Genomic DNA, 22,985 nt, shown 5'->3' with positions numbered 1-22,985 from the left:
TGAATTGTTTGTTCGGTGCTCCTGCCATCCAAGGCAGCTTGTCTTTATCTGTGGAGGAAGTGTATTTGGGACCCGGTGTGTTTGTGCCCCATGTCTGCCCAGTGGCTGAGTGTCAGTGCTGTTGCTGATGGAGAGCAGAGATATCGGCTGTACATTTCTGGCTTGATTAGAAAGGGAGGCTGGGGGTACAGAATCATAGAATATCTCAAGTTGGAAGATAACATCATCGAGTCCCACTCCCTGCTCTTCACAGGACTACCTAAGACTAAACCATATGACTACGAGCATTGTCCAGATGCTGCTTGAACTCTGACAGGCTTGGTGCTGTGACAACTTCCCTGGGGGAGCCTGTGCAAGTGACCAAGCACCCTCTCAGTGAAGAACCTGTTCCTAATGTCCAATGTGAACTTCCCCTGATGCGACTTCATGCCGTTCCCTCATGTCCTATCACTGGCCACCAGAGAGAGGAGATCAGCACCTGCCCCTCTGCTGCCTCCCTTGAGGAAGCTGCAGGCTGCGCTGAGGTCACCTGTCAGCCTTCTCTTCTCCAAGCTGAACAAACCAGGTGACCTCAGCCATTCCTCGTAAGTCTTGCCTTCAAGGCCTTTCACCATCTTGGTCACACTCTCACATAGTTTGATGTCCCTCTTCTGTTGGTATGCCCAAGACTGCACACAGTGCAGAGGTGGGACTGCACCAGTGCAGCGTAGAGCGGGACAGTCACCTCCCTCCACCAGCTCACAGTGCTGTGCTTGATGCGCCCCAGGACACCGTCGGCCCTTTTGGCTGCCAGGGCAGCTGTTGACACATATTCAACTCTCCATCAACCCAACCCCCCAGATCCCTTTCCGTGGGGCTGCTCTCCGGCCTCTCATCCCCCCATCCGTGTGTATAACCAGGATTACCTTGATCCAGGTGGAGAATCCTGCACTCGTTCTTGTTGAATGTCATATGGTTGGTGACTGCCCAGCTCTCTAGTCTACCCTAATCTGTCTGTGAGGCCTCTCGACCCTCGAGGGAATCCATAGCTCCTCCTAGTTTAGTACCATTGGCAAACTTACTTAATGTACACTCAATTCCTGTGTCCCGATCGTTTGTAAAAACATTGAAGAGCGCTGGCCCTAAAATTGAGCCCTGGGGAACCGCACTGGTGACTGGCCACCAGCCTGATGTAACCCCATTTACACAAGCCTTTGAGCCTGACCCGTGAGCCAGTTGCTCACCCCACGTATTATGGACATGTCTAGCTGAGTGCGGGACATTTTGTCCAGGAGGACACTGTGAGAGACAGTATCAAAAGCTTTGCTTAAAATCCAAAACCAACTACACCTACTGGCTTCCCTTGGTCAGCTACCTGGGTGACCTTGTCATAAAAGGCAATTAATCTGTTTAAGCGGACTTTCTCCTCGTGAACCTATGCTGGCTATGACCAATGGTTGCATTTGCTGTCAAGTGTTTCTCAAGAACTGCCAGAATAACCTTCTCCATAGTTTTAGCAGGCATTGATCTGAGACTGAGAGGTCTGTACTTACCAGGGTCTTCCTTCTTACCCTTCTTGAAAATTGGGATGTTTGCCAAATTCCACTTGACTGTGGCCTCTCCAGGCTCCCAAAATCTTGCTGCTGTGCTATAGCCTGTTTGCTTACCCTGGTGCTAGTGCTCCCCAGAGGCTTTTTTGATAGGTGTGGGGGTTTGGCTGCCATTGCTCCTGGCCCCATCCATGTCTCCTTAGCTGCTGTTGCACAATCTGCGGGCTCCTGGTGGGTCTCTCTACTCCCCTGAGATTCCCCCGGTTCAGAAAACCCCACTGTGCACCATGCTGCAGTGCTCTGCTGCTGATCCTGCTGGCACTGGAACTGCTCGCCTCGGCAGTGTGTTTGTGTGTATAATTTTTCTCCAAACACAAAAGGTCTTCTTCAGGGTCAGCCTTCAGGTGCAAAGGTGAGCCTTCAGCAGGAAAAAGGGGTAGGACTGTAAGTGGGGGAGGTCAGCCGTACGTACAATGGATCGCTGTTGCACGTAGGGGCAGAGGAGCGTGTCTGTGTCTTGGCGTCAGAAATGCCGATGAGAGGGAAGTAGTCAGAACCACGGGGAGCAGGAAGGCAAGTGCCTGCAATGCTGCTTGCTGTCTATATTCCTGAAAAAAAAAAAAAAAAAAGAGGAGAGCCTATAAAATGAAACCCTTCCCAAGTAGGAGAACACCTGGAAGGAGAGGATTTGCATGGCTCCTTTCTGTTTGCCTGCTGTGCTGCAAAGTCTGCATGAGCCTGAATTCTTGGTTTTTACTCTGGCTGTGACAGCTTATGTTTCCTTGATTTTTATGGGTATGGGCCGGTGCTGGGAAGCTGAATCAGAGGTGCTGGCCTTCAAACAGCTGCAGTCTGTGCAACTGTTGCTGTACCAGTGCTGTGGGCTCCTTTGTAAGAACAAGACTCACCTCCTCAGTATTGATAAAATAAAGTTATCTCACCTTTGAAAAGACTGAGATGACAAGATTAAAATAATCTCCTTATTATAGTATTACTCTCCAGCTGTGCCAGACACCTGCCAGATCATGCTGTTGTCAAGTATTGTGTGTAGGGCATTTGTTAGAGGGCAAATCCAATGCTTTTCCAGGATGACAGCAGAGGCATAAGCCTTGCTTTTCCAGGCAGTTAGCTCAGTTATATCAGTAAGTTAAAGCCAAAATGATGCTTATATTAGAATACATAACATGCCAAGCACATCGTTAGTGGGAAACCAAAAGATAATAGCAGCTGTGGCTAAAAACCTGACTTGTGGTGATGTGAGGTCTTGTGTGACTTTGAAAACCAGGAAATATACTGTGATGGCTCAAGCAACAGCCCAGCATGTTCTGCCAGACCTAAACATCTCAACCTGGTAGAGGATGCTTTTTATGTACAGAAACGTGCATGTGCAGACCTAGTAATTGTACAGATATATAAAAAAACCAATATGCATCTACAAGTGCTCTCCAGCAGGTTAGGTATGATTCAGCTGCCACTGCTCTGTATTAAATCTTAAATTTCCACTGTAGACTGCCATCTTTCAGCCCTTTGGGTGTTTAATCCCTATGGCATTAGATGTAGCCTGCCATATTTCTGCTCATAAATCTGTGTCCCTTTGCTGTGTGTTCGTTCGCTTGTTTGGCACACAGTGATGTTACTGAACTGATTATTATACATGAGCAAATACCCAATTCTATAACATGCTCACCATGAAAGGCAATGGTTTGGCTTTCTTCTGTGGGTTATTCAGATGGATTCTGCTAGACCAGATGGAATGATCCTACAAGGGTTATAACTCAAGTCTTCAAACCTCTGTTGATTCAAGTGGAGTAGGTGCAGGAAAGGAATGAGGGCAGAAGGAACAGCCGTAGAGCATTTTTGAAGATAATTCAAGCAAGATAGGGTTTCAGTGACTTCTGATCAAAGTTAGGGAAATCACGTCTGACAAGAGAGGTTCTGTAGAGTATGAGGTCTGCATTCCTGGGCCACAGCCATCCACATCATGAGCCAGCCTGCCCTTCTAATGCGTCCATACAAGTTTTAACTTAGAGGCTTTCCAAAACTTATGCCCTTGTCTTGCAAAGTACAGAATATCATGCAATCATGCTGAGACACCGTTGTAACATCCTAAAAACCAACAGTAGTGAGAAGGCTTTGCAGGTGGGAAGGTGCTTGGAAAAGTGATGACATCGGAAAGGATATGATAAAAATCTGTGAAGATTTGAGTGGTATGAAGATATCAGTGGGAAACTTTTTCATTGTTTCTTCTATTGTAAAAATTAAGGGGAAGCAAATCAAACTAGCTGATGGAAAGTTTAAAATGAACAAAAGGAAGCTGCTTTTCATGCAGTAGGTATTGGAGTTCTTCGCAGTATGCTCTGATGGTTAATTTTTTTTTTTGTTTTAAAAAAATGCATATGAGTTGGAGAGACACTGTAAACTTCTAGTCAGTACGAAGACTTTCTGCTTCAGGATATCAGCGAGTCTCTGCAAACTGTGAACAGTGGGAGCAGGACAGTAGGCTAGACAAGTCTCTCTTAAAGGCCACAGCTGCAGATGGGATAGGAGCTAGCTAGACCTTTGGCCTGACTGCTAGGAGCTGTTTCTAGACATCTGTACAACTCTTGAATATCCCTAATAACCTCACTGCCCAGAAGGGGACAGAAGCTTCCACAGTCCATTCAGGGCTTGGGCCAACAATGTTTATAGCTGTTGAAGAAGGGTAGGAAACATGAGAAATTGGGTCAAGTGATTGTTCCTGTGATTTTCCATGGGAAACCAATCAGAATAGAAAGCTCTAACCAGGAGCACCCACCTTCTGCAGAAGTGGTGGATGAAGGCTTCATTATGGCTTACATTGAGACTTCCCTCACTAATGTGTCTCCAAGAATATCAGAGCTTTTCCTTTGTGCTTTGTCTGTTTCCCTTCATGCTAATAATCACACGTGCAGCAAAGAATATGAGAAACAACTTTAGTAGATTAAGTCTATATTCTCCTAACAATGTTTTTTTCTTCATGGTAATGACTTGTTCTGATAAAAATGCAGAAGGATTATTATAGGATTTCTAACAGGAATAAAAGCTCTGAAGTGGCTTGGCTTATTAGAAATGCAGCAACTGCAAGACCAGGCATAGAAAAGAAAAGCAGGCAGATAGCTGAGGCTCTGGGCTAGGCTGCAGGAGACCCAGGCTTAAAACTTGGCTCTAAGATTTGCTGACCTTGGGCAAAGCAGCTAGTCTTTGTTCCTGTAAAATGAAGCTGGAGGACCTTTCTCCCTCCAGGCTTTGTATATTTTGTCTGCTAGATGCTTCGAACAAAGGCTTTGCTTCCCCTTTCCTCACTTGTCTTACAAATTGGAGTTATTGCCATTTTTAGGGCTTCTGGAAAAGCTGTGGAAATCTACCCTGTTAGATACAGTCTATCCATACAGAGCCGTGTGCTCTTTGTCTTTGCTCTGAGGCAGCTGAATACAAGACAGGTCTGACCTGAAAGCCACGTAACTTTTTTTACCCCAATGTTGTGCTGTCAGCAGGGCTTTCCTAATTAGCATGAGTGCAATGCCAATGGGTCAGGGCTGGCTAGCATCCAGCAACTTGGGGCACAAGAAAATTAGCGCAGCTCTGCCGGCAAAAAGTGCCACAGAAGCATCTCTGATATGTCTGAGTCTCATATTGCATGCTGGTTTGATGGCAAAGGAGAATTTTTGCTTGGGTATTCTTAAGGGATATATTTTGGAACCAGAAGGGCTGTGTGTGACTTGGTTGCAGGTAAGACTTAGGCTGGAAGTAGTATTTTAGACACACGGAGCTATGATGATGTTTGAGAGTCGGTTCCCTAGGTGTCAGGTGCAGCAAGGACCAGCTGTGCCCCAAGGGAGATGGAGCTGGGAGAAATACCACAATTGGCAGGGCAGGGACCTTACCAGCTAGGGTTTGTCACATGGCACCCCAGCAAGGGAGCAGGATGGGTCAGTGATATTAGCCAGGTTCAACCGAGAGTCCCGATCACCAGACTGGTAGCCTGCAGTTGATGAAGCAAGTCTGTGCCCAAGCCAGGGTCTAGATTAGCAGGGTGCATTGCCATGCTGCTGCAGTATAGTTCAAGCAGTAGCCCAAGGCAAGAGCTTAAAACCAGCTTCAATACAAAGAAACCATCTGAACTTCTAGAAGAAGGATGTGCTCTCTGAGCACTTACATGGTGTGGAGCTTGAGCTTGCATGAACGAAGAATTAGTCCTTATTCCTGCAGCTTCCAAATAAAACTAATTGTTGCTCCAAGAGATGATGTGTGTCCTTTACGCTGCTGAAACCTTGAGCCTGGTGCAAGAAGAGTGCTCCAGTGAGGTTACAGGCCTTGTTTAGGCTGCTGTGGTATTCAGACGTTGTCACCAAGTCCCAAAACTCTTAAATCCCACCCGGTTTAGCCAGGGCTGGTGAGATGAAGGGTGACTCTGAGAGCCTAAGGAAGCATCAGGCAGCAGAAGCCTTTGCACAGCAGGAGCCTTTGCGCATCAGCATCCAGGTCCCTGGGCAGTGCTCTTTCAGTGAGCACATATTGACAGTAACAAGATGGAAAAACATCTCCAAGTTCAGAGATACTGTTGGGTTTGAAATGTGAAAACTAAACAAACCCCCAACTGCCTGGTAATTGGTGTTCCCTGGAGACAGTGGCTGTGGAAACATTAGCTCCTCGGGGTTTGGTTCTCAGCACTCAGATTTTCTTACTTTATTGCAGAATAAAAAAAATAATGCGAGCATAACTCAAACTGACCTGGTAATGAAAAGTGAAAGTGCAATATCTGCAGGTTTTTTTTCTTATTATTTTTTGAGCTGGGAATCATCTCCTGCAGGAACTATTCTTGGCTACTGACTTCATTGGGTTAAGGTCACTCAGCACTTAACCTCTCAGTCCAGCACTTAAACATCTGTATAATAACACCTTATCTACTTTATAAGGCTGTCACGCAGCTCGCTGGAGTCATTCGTATCTCTGATTTCTTTTCTGCATCTGCTAAGAGGTAACGTGTTAATGTTAGTATTGGCCTTAATACTCCAAATATATTCTGACTCCTCTTGTGTATGTGGGCAATTTCAGTCTGCATGTTGAGTATTTTTTAGTCCTCTTAGCCATGCAGAATGTACTTTACAGTTAAATAACTGTGGTTTGATGGAGTTCTTTTTCTTAACAATAATTAGAGGGTTTTAGATAAATTCAGTGGTTTTCTGTGACCCAGAATAACAGCTGCAGATTGTAATCAACATCTTGAAGCCAGATCACATACTAATTGTGCATTGTGACAGCTTAATTCTCAGCAGTGCGAGATTGCTTGTAACTTGGGGTTTTTTCTTTACATAAACTTAGAAAACATTTCTTTTTTTAGATTGGCCCCTGGCTGGCAGGTACATTGCTGGTATATAATGACATCTACTGGCAAGCAGGATTTTGCGAAGTCTCCAGCACTTGTTTCTTTAGAGGGTTTCTCTGCCAAGATCCGCTGGCAGCATGGAAAGGATGCATATGAGAAAGATCTGCCAGCCTTGTGCTCCTTCTGATAAAAGAGCTCGGGGGGGAAACAAATTTCCTTGATTTGGTCATTGATAACTCTTGTTCAAATGTGTGATGCTGCTGAGAGGAATATTGCAGTGGATAGGTATGGATTAGCTGCCTGTTAGGTAGAAAATGAGAAAAGCTTTCCTAGCAGTCTGGAGCATACGCTCTGAAGTGGATCTCATAGCCTAATGAATCGTGGAGAGCTGCAGCACTACATGAAGCAAGTTGTTATCACTGGTCTATCAAAGTCATCTTACATGTTCCCTGCCTCTCTCCCTGCTACATGTTTTCACATCTATCTAGTTAAGCAGCCAGATTTTCTCCTTCCTGCTGATCAAAGCTGGTGCCAGGCTGAGTTCTGTTGCTCGTGGCTGGGAAGGTGCCGGTGCCTTGCTCGGGGGCTCTCTGAAGGTGAGGGCAGGTGAGACCACAACAACACTGTGTTTTCTGCTATTCTTTACTTGCCTGGATATATCCTGGACGTCTTCAATTTGCCCTTTTGGGTGTCTCACCCTTTTTCTTAAGCGCTACCTAGAGATTTTACGTCTCCCAAAGTCCACGAGGCCTATTGTGTCTAGCTTTGACAGAAGGGTGGTGATTTGTGTCTCAGACCTGCTGGGTAATGAACATGCACATAGTAGCAAGTTCCAGATGAGGAAAATGTGGGCTTTTTTCATGGCAAACATTTATTTTCCTGGTGAAATGGTGTGTGGACCATTAGTGGCTGTTATTTCAAGAGAATCCAATACATTTGATGCTGTGAGTGGCTTTGGGTCTCTGGAAACTCAGTTTCTGTTACTGGCTCTATATCACTGGCTTCAAAGGGGATCTTGGCCTTAGCTTTTCCCGTTCTTGTTCAAGTAAAATGGGATGAGCAATCATGTAATGCACTCTTGAGAAGAAAAAGACCTAGGGAGCAGCATCACTTTATAAACAAATACGTCTGGTTGCACCAAAATTATCATTTTGGCAAAGACTTGGCTGAGCAGCCTCTCGGGTATATTTGCTGGTCAACAGAGGCATACCGCTGCAAGCTGTAAGTGGTAATAAGACTTAAGGCAGGATGCTGTCTCTGGTTTGGACATGACATCTAAAGAGACATGTGGGGAGATGTTGCTCATTGCAGAGAACAATGAGAATGATGATCAGTGATTTTTTCAGATTTAACCAGCAGGAAGACATTGAAAAGAATGGGCTCTGCAAGGAGGGGAGAAATCATGGACCAGACAGTGTGGGTTAATCTTTAGGAAAAGCTTTCTACTGGAATAAGCACCAAGGGGTGAATGTGGAATATCAGCATCATTAGGTGTTTAAGAGCAGATTGGCACTGAAGTCTGGAGCGCTCTGACACAGTATTCCTCTACCCTAATGTGACCATGTTAGAGCTGCTGAAATTTTTGACGAGCATGTGGAGATCTGAAGCATCAGGAACTTCCCAGAAGCAGACCAAAAGTAATTAACAGATTTTTTTTTCTTGCAAGGCAAAACATCAACCAGTACATGGCAAATCACCCACAAGACCAGAACTATTTTCTGTATGCTGTTTTTGTATTTAAGGACATAAGTTAGCCAATGTCATGATACATGACTAGGTTATTTTTCTGCTTCAGTGAACACTTCCCTTAGCACTTGGCAAGCTGTTTATTTGGTCCTGAGTAGCAGCATATGCCAGCAAGAAGCATCAGCCTGTACTTTGAGACAAGGAAGTTTTCAGAGCAGAGCTGTTATGTTTCTCAAATTTCAAAGTGTCTGACAAACCTATCTTTAACTGAGGACCTTCTTACCCCAACCATGCAAACAAGAAAAACTGGAATTTCAGGAACTACTGGTCTTGTTTCTGGGAATCCAATCCTTTATAGTAGTCCAGTCTATTTCTCAGGTTATTCCTGTGTAGTGGGATTGTGGTACCAACAGATTCCAATTATCTTCTATCTCCTATTCAGTGCATTCATACATCCATAGGTCTGCAAACCATTTGACTGTTTCTTAATTTGAACATTTCAGCAATTGATTGAACAACTGTTGTAGCTGTTGAACAGAAGTATTTCAAACACAACAGCTCCCTTTTGCACTCTCTTGTGCCCTCTCTGTTGCAGAGGTGGATGCTTTCTTCACATCATTACTCCACTTGGGGCAGTCCTGATTATAGGTGAACCAGCAGTTCAACAGCTGTCAAAGGTGTATGACCACCCCAGTCTCTCAGCAATTACTTATGTAGTGAGCGAAGGAGTGTCACAGTGGGGATGCAGCTAATATGAAGTTACTGAATAAGATCTTGTGTGCCAAACACAGCTTTGAAGTCTTTAGGATGTTTTCAGGCTATTCTGAACTCTACAGTAACCTTGGTAAGGGTCTGGCTGTTTACCACATCACTAAGCATCTTTTCTCCTGCAGTGCCAAGTTTATTGGTGTCAAATTAACAGCTATACAGTTGTTGTTTTGCCTATTTTGATGCAAAGGTGGAGTATCAGGTTACTTCAGAGAAAGATATCTGTTGGTATCCCTGAAAAACGATGCACGTACTCTCCCCAGAGAGACAATGACTGGGATCATATGATGAAGGCTCAGAAGGACCCTTCCAGTCTCATGGCAGGGTCCATGATGTTCATGATAAGGTTCAAGGGTTCAGAGACCCTTGGAAGGCAAGGTCTCCTGAGGAAGTACTTTTAGGGACAATTGACTTCTATGCAATACATTAAATAAAACCTTTTGCAGTACAAAAAGTGCCTGTAACTATTATTTAACCAGCTGACTGCATACTGGGTTAGGTTTCCTGATACACTAGCCAAACCTGCAACTTCTATTGACCCTTGTGCATCTTGTCCACATGACCTTTCGGTTCTATTAGATCAGAATATAATACAGAGATCCAGTGGAGAGGATTTTTCTTCATCCGTCAGAATGATCTAAAGTGAACTCCAAGTTGAGATTAATGTCTTATTTCTTGTGGAAGCAGGAGATAATGCCAATCTTGGTGTCAAATTTGCCAAGGTATTAATAGTGTTTTGGCATCATTAAACTAATAGAATCCTGCATCTGTGCATTGGAGAATGGCAGTCATTTGTGCTACCTGTCTGGTCAGCAGCTTTTTAAAATGGAGCTGGGTGACATACATCTACTGTAGCTCTCTCTGGCTTTCAGTTGATCTGCAGATCATCCCTGGCTCTTAATGAAACTTTTTGTATTTGCTTCACCAGTAAGAAAAGACAAACCCAAACCCTACAATATTTTTTTACGTGAGTATTTAATTTGTATGGCTGCTGGAGACAAAGTTGTTTCATTTCAGCCTCTTCAAGCTGGTGGCTCCGGACCATGCAGTCTCTTGGAAGCATTCTCAGACACTTGAACCTGAAGACCACACTCAACTTATGACATCTCTTCTGTTGTCCTCCTCTACTTTTCTCATCAAACAGAGAAAACAGTTTAGTGTGTAACCATGGATCAGCAGTAGGCCACTTACACATGGTCTTCTAGCTTATTCTTTGTGAATATCAATTTGCCAAGTTAAATGCAAACCAAATAACCAGGAGAGAGAAAGAATAAACTTGTGGTTAGGGCACTGACCTGGGACGCAGGAAATCTGGAGTGATTTTCTGTCTTTGTCCCAGACTGTGAACTTCCATATGTGTTCTGCTCAGTTGTCCCTCTGACTTGTCACCCTCGTGAGATGAAAGCAACATTACAGTTGCTATGACTTCCTTCTCATTTCACAGGCATGCTGTGAAGTTAATTAATGAAGGGGAGCGGGGTGTGTTAATGGTGAAGTAACACTGCACAGCTCAACTTTGCTTCTGTTTCCATTTCATCTACCCATTTTGTTCTGGTTGTCTTGAACTCCTGCTATTCTGTCTCCTACCTTGGCTATAGAATCCCCAGTCTGTGCAGCTGTCAGTATGCCGAGTGTGTGATTCATGGGGTTCTGCTTGGCACATTGTTGAAGGTCTCCCCATGTCACCTTTATTGATGTTTTGTGACAAGGTTAGAAATTTTTATTTCATTTTAGGATTAGAAAAGTGGCACTTTTGTGTTAGATGTAGACCAGTTTGGAAAGAAGATAAAAAAAAATTTGTGGAATTGACCTTAGAATGATCTGTCTTCTGTTGTCTGCTTTGTAAACTGAAAGAAAAGTCCAGTGATGATTTACTTGAATTTGACAGGCAAATGAGAATCTAACCATGTGTTTTGTACTGATTTTTCCCTCCATTATTTTCTTGTATAGTTTGCTCTCATTTCCATTAACGTAGGCCACAACCCAGAGTTTGAAATAAAATATATGATTATAGGCCACAGCTGTTCTCGAGTTGGAAGAAATATTTGTAAACTTGGCAGCTGCTTGAGGAGCTGCAAGTGGAGGAAAGAAAAGCAGTTAAACTTGAGTAGACTGCTTAAAAACATCACTGAGGGATTATTCCTTTGTGTGTTTCTGATGTCTCTCTAGGATCAGGTAATACTGAATTGTTCTATCTCATATCTTTCCATATATGTGCAGATCCCTTCTTTCTCCTTTTTAGGTCTATTTCTTTTCAGAGAAATTCTGCAATGAGGCTACATATGGCAAAATCCATGTATTAGTTGTTTCCGCTCTGAGGAAATATAACCTTCATTGCTAGATGATATCTTCTTCTTAATTTTATAGTTAAGTCCACTTAACCACATAAGGATCTACATGGGATCTAGCCATCATATGGTCACAGACCATATGCATAACGTTCAGGTGATTCTGTGGGGTAGTGAGGCTTGCTGTAACCCAATTGAGGTGAACCATTGGATGATATACAACAAATCAGTCTGTCTGTGCATATGGTGGGCATGTAATGGAAGGTTTAAAAAAAAAAAAAAATCCAACCTTCATGATCATGGAGGGTTCACTAACCTAGAGCCAGCATAATTTGGTAAATCCATGTGATGCTGGTGTATCAGGAAGACATCCTTGCTCAAATGTAGAAGTGGGATAACTCTGCTGATGTACACAAACTAATAAAGGAACCTGTCTGGGTGTGTCTATGCTTCCCCAGCTCACCTCTCTATGTTGAATAGATGATGTGCTTGAAGCCAAGGGAAGTATCTTTATTCTTCATCACCCCAATATTCTGTCTGCAGCAGCTGAGTTGCCTGTGCTCTTAATTTCCTCATGATGTGGCATTTCCTTTTGTCCATTGGGTCTCAAAAAACCATGTCCCCGTGTAAGCCGGGCTTTAACCTCCCCCGAGGCAGGACAGAAGTAGTTCTTAGGCTTTGTTCTGTATCTGTTGTGTGGCTCTGAACACTTCCATTATAAAATAAATAGAAGCAAATTCAAAATTCAATCCTTTTTATGGGATTCTGCAATAATTTATTGTTTCAGTATGACTCAGAAAACTTTCCTAATTTGCTTGCAGAATTTGTATCAGTTCTTTGAGGAATGAGAGATGGAGTTTTCAGAGTGATTTGTCTAGTGCTACATCTGCAGAGCTTGCAGTATTCAGTATTTTAGAGCTTTTTAATATTTAAAATAACAGAGTCACAGAAAGGTCAGGATTGCAAGGGACCTTTGGTGATCATCTAGTCCAGCTCCCTGCTAAAGCAGGTTCACCTAGAGAAGGTTGCACAAAATGCCATCCAGGCGCATTTTGAATATCTCCAGAGGATGCTGCACAGCCTCTCTGGGCAGCCTGTGCCAGGGCTCTGTCACCCTCAAGGGAAAGAGGTTCTTCCTCATAGGGAGCTGCCTGTGCTGCGGTTTGTGCCCGTTGCCCCTTGTCCTGTCGCTGGGCACCACTGAAAAGAGCCTGGCCCCGTCCTCTTCACACTCGCCCTCAAGATACTTGTAGACACTGATAAGACCCCCCCCTCAGTCTTCTCTTTTCCAGCATAAACAGGCCCAGCTCTCTCAGCCCTCCCTCAGACGGGAGATGCTCCGGTCCCCTCACCATCCCTGTAGCCTCCGCCGGACCCTCCCCAGCAGTTCCCTGTCTCTGGAACTGGGGAGCCCAGCACTGGGCACAGCACTCCAGGCGCAGCCTCACCAGGGCAGAGCAGAGGGGCAGGATCACCTCCCTCCACCTGCTGGCCACGCTCCTCCTCGTGCACCCCAGGGTCCCACTGACCTTCTTGGCCACGAGGACACACTGCTGGCCCATGGGCAACCTGCTGCCCACCAGCACCCCCAGGCCCCTCTCTGCAGAGGTGCCCCCCAGCAGGTCACCCCCAGGCTGTACTGGTGCGCGGGGCTGTCCCTCCCCAGGGCAGGACCTTACACTGGCTGACCTTCACCAGGCTCCTCTCTGCCCAGCTCTCCAGCCTGCCCAGGTCTCGCTGAACGGCAGCGCAGCCTCTGGGGGTATCAGCTGCTCCCCTCAGTGTTGTGTCATTAGCAAACTTCCTAAGCCCGGCTGCCGTTTGTGTTGATGTGCTTCCTCACTGGTACTACTACCTACACATTCAAGTTTTTGTCCGCAAATCTATTGACCAAAGAAGTAATAGGTCATGCCATCTAGAGTGTAAAACTACTCCAGAAAATGTAGGCTACGTTTAAGGGAATCTGTGCTCTGTTCCCCTCCTAATCAGTAGTCCCTTCTGCTTTTGCTGCTTCTTCCTGTTTTCCTGGTCCTTATTACCTCTTTAGTTTGGTCCAGATGTTCCCCCAGGAAGGGACAGCCTTTGAAGTTCAGATATCCATAAAGTAGCTGGGTGGTGATAGAACTGTATGGGGTAAGGAGATAGGTGTGGTTTACACGGTGCCACAAGGTCCTTATTGTGCTGAAGCTGCGAGTGCAGCCAGCCTGTGGGTATAAAGCATTACTTTTATCCCTCTTGGTGGCACAACCAAAGTTTGGCCTTGGTGTGAGGAATGTGATGGACTTTTCTTCCCCAGGGCTCAGTGCCAGCTGCCTAAGCCTGCCTGTTTTTCTAGTGGGATGCCTGGATCCTTCAGCCCAGGGCACTTGCAGGCTGTGTCTGCTTGGCAGCTGTTTCACTGGCCTGTGCTCTCTGTCTCTGCTATTTCTTTATTATATTTACACGTTGCTGACAATTTTAAACCGAGCTGTGGAGCGCAGTGACTGTCATTTAATATTTATTCATAGCGTCCAGCAGAGTGACCCAAGCGGGGAACAAATGAGGCATTGCTGTAATTCAAGTCAATAATCTTAGAGTAAGTGCTGAAAAGCAAAAAAATGGCACTTGTAGAAATGTGTAGCTACCTGTGCGCTACACAACCTCTGTGTACTCACACTCTGTGCTAGTATATGACTTCAGTACTTGCAGTGCCTGCCTGCCCTCTCTTGCTCAGCAGTATCTGCTTCTATCTGACTGCTGCACTTCACAGCTGTACAGCAAGAGAAGTCTTCTGGTTGCTTTTGATCAGATGGCAGTTTGCCAAATCTAGGCTCTTTTAACAGGTATTTTGTCAACAGTGAGCTAATGAACGTGTTTATTCTCTTGCTAACTTTGGTGGCAACGTTTGATTAAAGGCCACTGGCTGTGTAGCACAGAGGATGAAAACTAAACATGAATGGCTGGCTTTCCAGTGGGTAAGAGAAGGACAGCGTTCTCCTGAGCCTGGAAAAGGGGAAGTACTCAGGAAAAAACTGCTGCCTGCCTTTGGAGGCTAATTCCTGAAGGTGTAACCTGCCCAGCAAGAACTCCTCTTGAACAATGTTATTTCAGGCCTCTTTGATTTATTTTTCAGCCCAGTTTGTCATTCTCTAACTGCATTTTTCCCTGGTTTTAGAAAGTGGTTTCCAGGGTAAATGCCGTGGCAGAGCCTCTTAATCCACAAGTGCTGGAGAGAGAGGCAAGCTCTTTTGCCAGACCAGCGACCTAACTGGAGGGGCTGAGGTGAGGGAACGGTACCTTTTGGGTACCAGCACTTCCCTAGGTCTTAGCAGCACGCTGAACACAGTGCTTGGGATTTTACCAGCTTAAAAAAATCTGGTGGACAAGTGAAAAGAAAAGGTGTTTGTTCTGCAATGCAGTATGTTAAGTTGGTTAGTTGTGTTTTTGTTTTTTTTTAAAAGGGGGTGGGGAGTGGGGAGAGAGGATAATAATAATAATAAAAAAACCAGAGCTGCTTAGTGAAGTAAATTGCTGTGGCAACATGACTCTGTTCCAGTTAGCTGCATCCTCAGTGGGGATTTTGGCAGCTGACTGTGAGATAAGGGTGCAGGCTGTTGGTTGCTTTCCTACCCCTGCCTGTCACAGCTACTTTGGCACTGTGCAAGCACAGCAGCACAGATGCTTCTCTTGTTTCCTGCGCTTCTCCACTTCTTGCTCCTGTCGTTTACGCAGTTTACTCTGTGAACGTCAGTGTTTCCGCGTAGGCAACGTGATCTCTTCTTGTGCTTTTATTAAGGTTCAGGCATCTGCTGAACCCTTAGCCTGACAGCTTTTCCTGCTTCGTGCGGGATACAAAGCAGCGAGCCGGGGTTAATGGGGGGGTCAGTGGAAGGGGCAGAAGTGGGAGCCCTTTCTGCTCTGTGATGGGGTTCAGTGGTGGCTCCTCAGGGGACATTAAACCTCTCTTGAGTGTCTGAGTTGCTTCTGTGCAGTTTTCTCCTTGGGGAGGAACTGGTGAAGCTGGTGGATGCCCAAAGATTTCTCCTGCAGACTGGTAAAGACCTCTAGTTATTTCCAGTAAAGAGTCAGCTCTGTGCCAGGCTGGCTGATGTATAGCATGCGGTGCTTCCATTTATGCATCAAAAAAGAGGCAGTGGCAGTAAACACAAGTGAAGAAAGAAAAAAAAAAGTGGGTTTTGCTGGATCACATGTTCCCTGAGCATGGTGCATCCCTGAGGTCCTTCTTTCCTGCTTGGTGAACCCTGGTCTGTGAGTAGCAGTTCAGGCTGACCAGCTGTGTCTGCTGTGCATGGTCATGAAGTGGGAGAGAGTCTGCAGTGCAAATGCCCATGGAGCCTCTTGGTTGTAAGGGCCGATAGATTTGCTATGGGCTTCACATCTTAGTAGGTAGCTGCTTGAGATATGTTAAAATTCAAAAGAACAAAATTGTGCTGCTTTAGTTAAAAAAAAAAAAAAAAAAAAAAAAAAAGTCTTTTTCTTCCTGGGATGCTATTGGCTTAAGAGGTAAGTCACCATTTCAATCTGGGAAGAGGAACAACCTTATTTTTGGAGGTTTACAACACCAGATTGGATAAACCCTGAACAACTTGGTCTGAACTCACCGTCGATGGTGCTTTGACTGGGAGGTTGAACTAGAAACCTCACGAGGTCCTGTCCAGCACGAATGGCTCTATGAACATCATGCATTAAAATGATTGACTGATGCTTTCATTAATTTTGTTCAGCTGTGCCAAAGAGTTCCTAATTCATGGGGGGGGGGGGGGGGGGGGGGGAAGCAAGAGAAGATGCTAATTAACCATATTCCTTTACTTTGCACAGAGAAGACAAATCATTCTCCTACCTACACTGCACACTGCCATGCAACAGCAACTCCTCCAAGTTATATTGACCTCTTAGAGCAAATGATTTCCTTAAAAATCACATTTGCTATTTGATGGATTCCCTCTCTCATTAGGAAGCCATTAAAATACAGATCTGATTTTTTACCACTAGCTGCACAGCAAATTCTAGACAGAGTGCTTCATGAAGGTTCAGTTAGCAACAAATGTGATTACAGAAGTATCTAATGGCGTTAATTTGCATATCCAGCACAGATACTTTTCAGATAGTATCTTTTATTAAACTTTAAGTGTCAAATACACCTATTAATAAATAAGGCCTGGTTTTGTCACTCTGCCTGACATTGACTGGAAACTCGCCTTAGGAATACATCCATCTAAGTCTGCTGGACTACTCATGCAGGAAAAAAAAATTCACAAATAGGACTGTGTGGCAGAATTTGGCCTGAATTTATCTGCATGTGTAGGTAGTCCTTATGTATATACAGGCAACTTAGAAACATATGCGTCAAATGCTTACCACTTTAATGCTCTTTCAAAAGGGTTCTTCTATGTTTTTGGGTTTTTACCAAAAACAAAAAAGCAAACAAACTTTTTTCCCAGGTGGGAAAAAGGTCTGAGTTGCTTAGCTCTGCTTTGTGGCATGTCATTTGCCAGCAGTGCTAGTGGCTTTACATCCCATGTATGTGTGATTGCTGTTTCAGGTAGAAGAGACACTGCTAGCAGTCCAGTAAAGGACTCACGCCAACATCTTTTGTAAAATCCAGCAGTACTGGTGCCATCAGTCTGAGCACAAACATGCAGGACGAATGTAGGCAGACTGCTGGATCACAGCCTCAAGACAGCAGGCATAATCCTGCTCCGTTCATAAAGCCTAACAGAGCTGTTGACTATGAGAAATACAAGGCCTAAATGGAGTGGCTTCCAAGGTTACATTTTGGCCTAATGTGAGCAGGTAAATGGGAAAAAATCCCCGTATTTGGGTTTTTCCAAAAATTTTCATGCCATTGGAAATTTGGCATGGCAGTAAGTTGACTTTGTGCTTTGAAAAGTGGCAGCAGAGTTTCTCAGTGAAATGATTCTATGCTTCAAAAACTTTTAACAAGGCTAGGTCTCTAATCTTTTCTTGGAGAAAGACTCGTTCTGGGCGGTATTTACAAAAAGGAGGGTAGGGATGGATCAGCCCAGAGGAAGACACTGTGATAGAGAGTTGAAAGTGAACCTTTTCAAATATGGGCAACTTACAGGTGACTGAGAACAGCATTGTTACAGCGAGGTGGAGAAGCTGGCCTCAACTCTCAACAGATGATAATTGTGCTGTCTAAAATATACTATAGGATGGTATGGCATTTCATATTTTTTCAGTATTTTTTCCATTGGTGTTGTAGGGTGAAGAAGGGTCCCCTGGCTTTCCTGGGCTGAAAGGGGATAAAGGAGAAAAAGTAAGTCCAAATCCTTCTTATACTGTGAAAAGTTTGAGTCTATAAAGGTATTGCGGAAGGTTAATGAAAACAGACCCTCTTCTAAGTCTTTAGTTTTACCTCTGTGTTTTCGTGTTTCATGTTAGCAAGGTGCTAAGAAAAGGAGACTACACTGAAGCATTATTTTTCAGCAAAGTGTACCCTTAAAATCTTTAAACCTCTTGATGATGCTTAGCACTATTTGACAAATGTGTGGAGATATCAAGGGCATGAATTTTGCTTAAATTTTGTAAAATTCTGAAACAGAAGAGTGAAACAAAACAGAAGCTTGGTGCTAATGGCTCCACATCCAGAAACATCAGTGTTTCTTCAGTTTGAGACATGGAAGGCCAAAAATGATGATGTCCTTCCTTGTACTGAACATAATAAGTTTTGGACTGAGATGGCCTTTAGCTCACTGTGTTGTCATCTTAAAAAAGAAAAAAAAAAAAAGGAATTATCCTATACTGAGCTTGCTCTGTCAACTTTTTGTATTTTGCATATGTAAATACATATACATTTTATATATGTATATGTAATATATAAAAATATATATACATATATAATAATATATGAATATATAAAAAATGAGTATTTTATACATGTAAAATTTATACATGTAAAAAAAAAGTATTTACTTTGGATGCATTAGTCTGAAATGCCTTAAACATCATTTGCAGGAGGGATTTAAACTTTTTTCACCTCTTATAAGCTAGCAAATGTTCAGGATTGCAAGGCAAACCCTCCACCAAATAATACACAACAAACCAGCTCAGTATAATCACAGCCCAGCGTGGCAGTTTTCAGTGCCCATGTCTGTTTCTCTTTCAAACCTTTTTTTGCAATACATCTAAAAAGAAATTCCTGCAGTACCTAGAAGTAAAAACACTGTGCCAGTTCCTTGCCATGTACGTCGGCAAGCCTATTATCTTTCCATTCTCCATTTGTTCTTTAAATTGCCAGCTGCACACAGCAAAACTTGCCTTTTCCCATTTGTTGCAGTCCCGGTTAGCAGTGGTGCTGCCAACCACAACATACTTAGTTCCATTCATTTTGGTGCATAGGAAAATTTAAAAAGTGGTGCCTGGATTTCTGTCTTTGTTTTCTATGGCTTTCCATGTTCACCACTCTAGGACTTGCTTCCCAGTGGCTAGGGTCGTTCCTGAGGACTGCTTGAAGTTTTCAAGGTTTCTTTTCTGTTTGCTTTTAGGCTCATTACTTATGTGCGTTATAGCTGTATCTAGAAGCTTCTGAACTTTGGGACGGGTGCTGTATGAGCAAGGAGTTAAAAAAAAATATTTAAAAAATTATCAGTATTTAGTTACATAACAGCAGTATTTTGAGACAATGGAGTGGTGGACAGAGGCTGAGGGGAGATGGTATTAGAGATGACTCAATGGTATGTGTCTAATTAGCTGCAAAGCTTTTATATTAATTTATTCTTAAATGAGTTAAGTGGCCAAGAGTGCTTAGTTGCTCATTAACAGCTCATCAATCGGCCATAACATAGTGTGTTAATGTCAGCAGCAGCTCCTCCAAAGACTGTAAATAATAAATGTTTGCATTGAAGTGATTCTCCTCATTCCTTATTTTTGTCTTGATGCGTTACTCATGTCCTTCTCCTTGCAACGGGTGTTAATATTGTGCTGATGATAATTCTGTTGTTGTTACAGGGATCTCTGGGCTCACCTGGCCCCCCTGGGAAGGATGGAGCAAAAGGAGAAGCCGTAAGCCTTTTTGTTCCTTTCATGTAATCCTTGCCTTTCAGTGCTGGGCAGGCAGTGGAAATCAATCTGTATTGAACAGACCACGTCTTGGGGTTTTGTATGGGCATTGTAGGAGCAGCAGAAACAAATGGCAGGAGGTTAATAGCCTCAGCACTCTCCCTCGCACGTTTGCAGCGATGGCAGGTGGTGTATGGATTAGCCGTCCCGAGGGGCTCCCGGGGCAGCTCTGTTACCATTCATTAAGACGGGAAAGGGGGCGTTCATGGCAGCCTGTGGTTTGGGACCCGCTTCTGCGGCTGTGCTGGTTAATGGCTGCAGCTGCAGAGCCTGGCCATTTGTTTTAAGTCTGGCAAAGAGTCATAGGCTAGCGGAGATGGCAGGGGATGCAGGGTACTGTCTTACGCTTCCCCAACAGACGGGGGTTAGAGAAATCCATGTCGCAGCCACAGAAGCAGGCACCTGAACACATCTCGTGCACTGCTAAAAGCTAAGAGCAAAGGAAGAGTTTCAGGGTTAGTGCAAAAAAGGATGCAGCGTACCAAATATTGTCTTTAAAAGTACTATAGTTGAAGCATAAAATCACAAACACATTTTCCAGTATCTTATATAGGTGTATTTTAGTGCTTTCCCCCTTTTCCACTGCTTGATCACCATCCCTTTGAATTATCTTCATCCTGATGGTGGACTTTTACCATCTCATTCACTGTCCCTTTGTGGCAGTCATGTGGTGGTGACTGGAGGAAGTTGGGTAAAGGACTTTTTGGAAGGGCAGGCATACACAGAAGTAGTGATACGCAGCAGAAAAGCTCTATTTTTTTTTTTCCTGTTACTTACATCCTGTTTCTGCTTTGTGCTGCACCTGTCCCACTTCAGAAAAACTGCAGTAATTTTTTCCAGTACAGCTTGCAGAACTGATGCAATTTCATCACATCACACGTGGCACGGTCTGGGATTGGACAGTGACATGCTTGGACTTGCAGAAATCCTTATAGGATGTGTTTATTGCACTGAAAGGTCACCATTCCAGAACAAATGCGTCTCCAAGGAATCCATATTTGCAGATTGTAGTCGATGCAAGCTGTTCATGACTTAGGGAACTCATTTCTTCCTACTGGGGTGGGTGTGTTTGAAGAATAGTTGAAGAGCTGCTTCCGTTTTCTGTTTGTCTCTTTCTGCTTTTATTTTTGCAAAGAAAGCACATCGTAAACTTTTAGATCTCTAGATAATGGTACTCAGGACTGCAGATATGGCTAGAGCTCCCATTTCTAAGGCTGTATATAATGAGTGTTTCAAGCCATCCTTGCCTTTATATATAAAAGGCTTAGCATTTACCACTGATGTTGCTGTTACTTGCAGGGTGAGCCAGGACAGCCAGGTGCATTTGGACTGCCTGGGCCAGCAGGTCCAAAGGTAAGCTTTCCATTTCTTCTTTATATGGGCAGGCATTTTTTTTCACTGCCTTTTTATACGTGTGAATTGCTTGGATTACTTTTTGTTTATGACTTTTGATATTCTCACTGGTGAAATGAAGAAACTCAAAATGCTCATTTTCATCAGGCATCTGTTAAGGTATCAGCAATTAGGCAAAGTACGTAAAAAGAAGAAATTCCTTTTGTTCAATGAACAGCATAGCTGAAGAAGATGAAAATAATATGTTTTGGGGGACATAAGCTTTGCTTCATGCCTTCAGTAAGCATTCCCATCTCTCACAAAGATGCAGGTGAGAATTATTATCCCTACTCTATGACTATGAGAAAAAAAAATAAATAATGGGGAGATCCTACCCTGGATGTTTCTGCCTATTTTGGGAGCTTCTGGTTTGCGCCATTAGACAGTGGCAGAGTGATACAGAACTTGAGCTGATGCTTATATCACTGGGTTTGCTTCAAACAAGGTGCTTCTGAATGGAGATCTGGTGAGACTTAGCTGAGTGTCAGAAATATGCCTAAAATTTGAAGCCCTTCTCAAAAGCAATTCCTTAACCTCCTTTTACAACCTCAGCTCTCCTTGCCTTGTTCCCTGGTTACTGAAGGGATCACCATCCCTCAGATCAGTTTTGTTATAACACAAGAAGAAGATGGTGCACTAGATTGACAAGTATGTTTTGAGGAGCATCTTGCACAGCAAGTTCAGCTCAGCCTACGAAAGGTGGTGTAGGTACAACAGTTTGATTGCCCAGATTTACTTCACCCAGTTCTGTTTCTGTACAAGCAAAGACCTTTGAGCATCACATCTTTCTGGAAGAGCCATATCTAGTCTAAACCTCCCACTGAGTTCACTGATGCCTTTGTCCTCAAATAGGAGTTATTTCAGGTACTGGAAAGTACCTGAACAGCTTTCCACATGTAGCCTTGTCACTTGGCTCTGTCTGAGAGGACTCTACGAAGCAGTTAATTTCTATAGGTCCTTCTGGCTTCTGCAGCTATAGAGAGGCCCTTTCTCCACAATGTCTTTTTTTCATAGAGGGAAATGTTCATCATTTCCTAAAGTCTCATCAGGAGGGTATCGGAACTAATGGTCTGTTTGTGGATTAGCGGAAATACTTGGCAGCCATCCCACGGTTCTCGGCAGGAGGCATATTGCCTTCAGCAACGTGAAGGGGTTGGTTGTGGAAGCTGTGTGGCAGCATGTTCAGCAGGGGATAAATGACAGCTGCAAAGCAGGGTTGGGCTGAGCTGAGTGGAGGCACTCTGGATATTATTTTGTCCTTCAGTGGGATTTGGGAATGGATGAAATGAACTGAATTCATCACCCATAAATGCCTGTCAGCTGCATCTCTCCTATCACGCAAATAAATACATATTTTCTCTCTGTCCTGCGTATTTCCCATAGTGCAATTACAAACCAGTAGTGTATACAATGCTCCTCGTGGTATGAATTTCTTCACCCTTGCTTTGCAAAGCTTTTACAGACCAAGCAAAACTGAGGCACCTACATCTACCTCCGGAAGGACTTTATTCTTGAAAATGTTCCATATTTCCCACTGAGATTATCAGGCACATATACTTCTGCCAAGTAACAAGGCAATGCTGAACAGAACTTCAGCGCTACGGGATGGGCAGGATAGGTGCTGGTGGGGCTGAACCTAGAGACAACTGACTAGACAGTGCCAAGTACTCCCAGGGAAGAGGTGATCTTGGCTAATCCCAGCCTCTCAGGTCCAGTGGCTAAATAAAAATGATAGTGTGCTTTCACAGTGACTTTTATTTACCTCAGTGGATGCTCTGGATATATGCAGTGTCCTTAAGCAGGATTCTGACCTGAGCTATTTTAAGAAATAAACCTGAATTTGCTGATGGGGGTTTAAAATCTAAAATATGAATCCACACGCCTTTAATCCTTGGC

General features: G+C 44.0%; 1 protein-coding gene across 1 annotated transcript in view; it reads left to right on the top strand.

Moving 5' to 3' along the window:
- Positions 1-22,985, top strand: part of COL22A1 (collagen type XXII alpha 1 chain) — a 237,337-nt gene that overhangs the window by 107,252 nt on the left and 107,100 nt on the right. The window contains exons 13-15 of the mRNA XM_055800757.1: positions 17,842-17,895; positions 19,587-19,640; positions 20,997-21,050. Of these exons, the coding sequence (XP_055656732.1) occupies positions 17,842-17,895; positions 19,587-19,640; positions 20,997-21,050 (162 nt within the window). The remainder of the gene's footprint in view (positions 1-17,841; positions 17,896-19,586; positions 19,641-20,996; positions 21,051-22,985) is intronic.

Source organism: Falco peregrinus, chromosome 3 (assembly GCF_023634155.1).
Source record: "Falco peregrinus isolate bFalPer1 chromosome 3, bFalPer1.pri, whole genome shotgun sequence".
Taxonomy (NCBI): Eukaryota; Metazoa; Chordata; class Aves; order Falconiformes; family Falconidae; genus Falco; species Falco peregrinus.
This window is presented reverse-complemented; position numbering and strand designations above follow the sequence as displayed.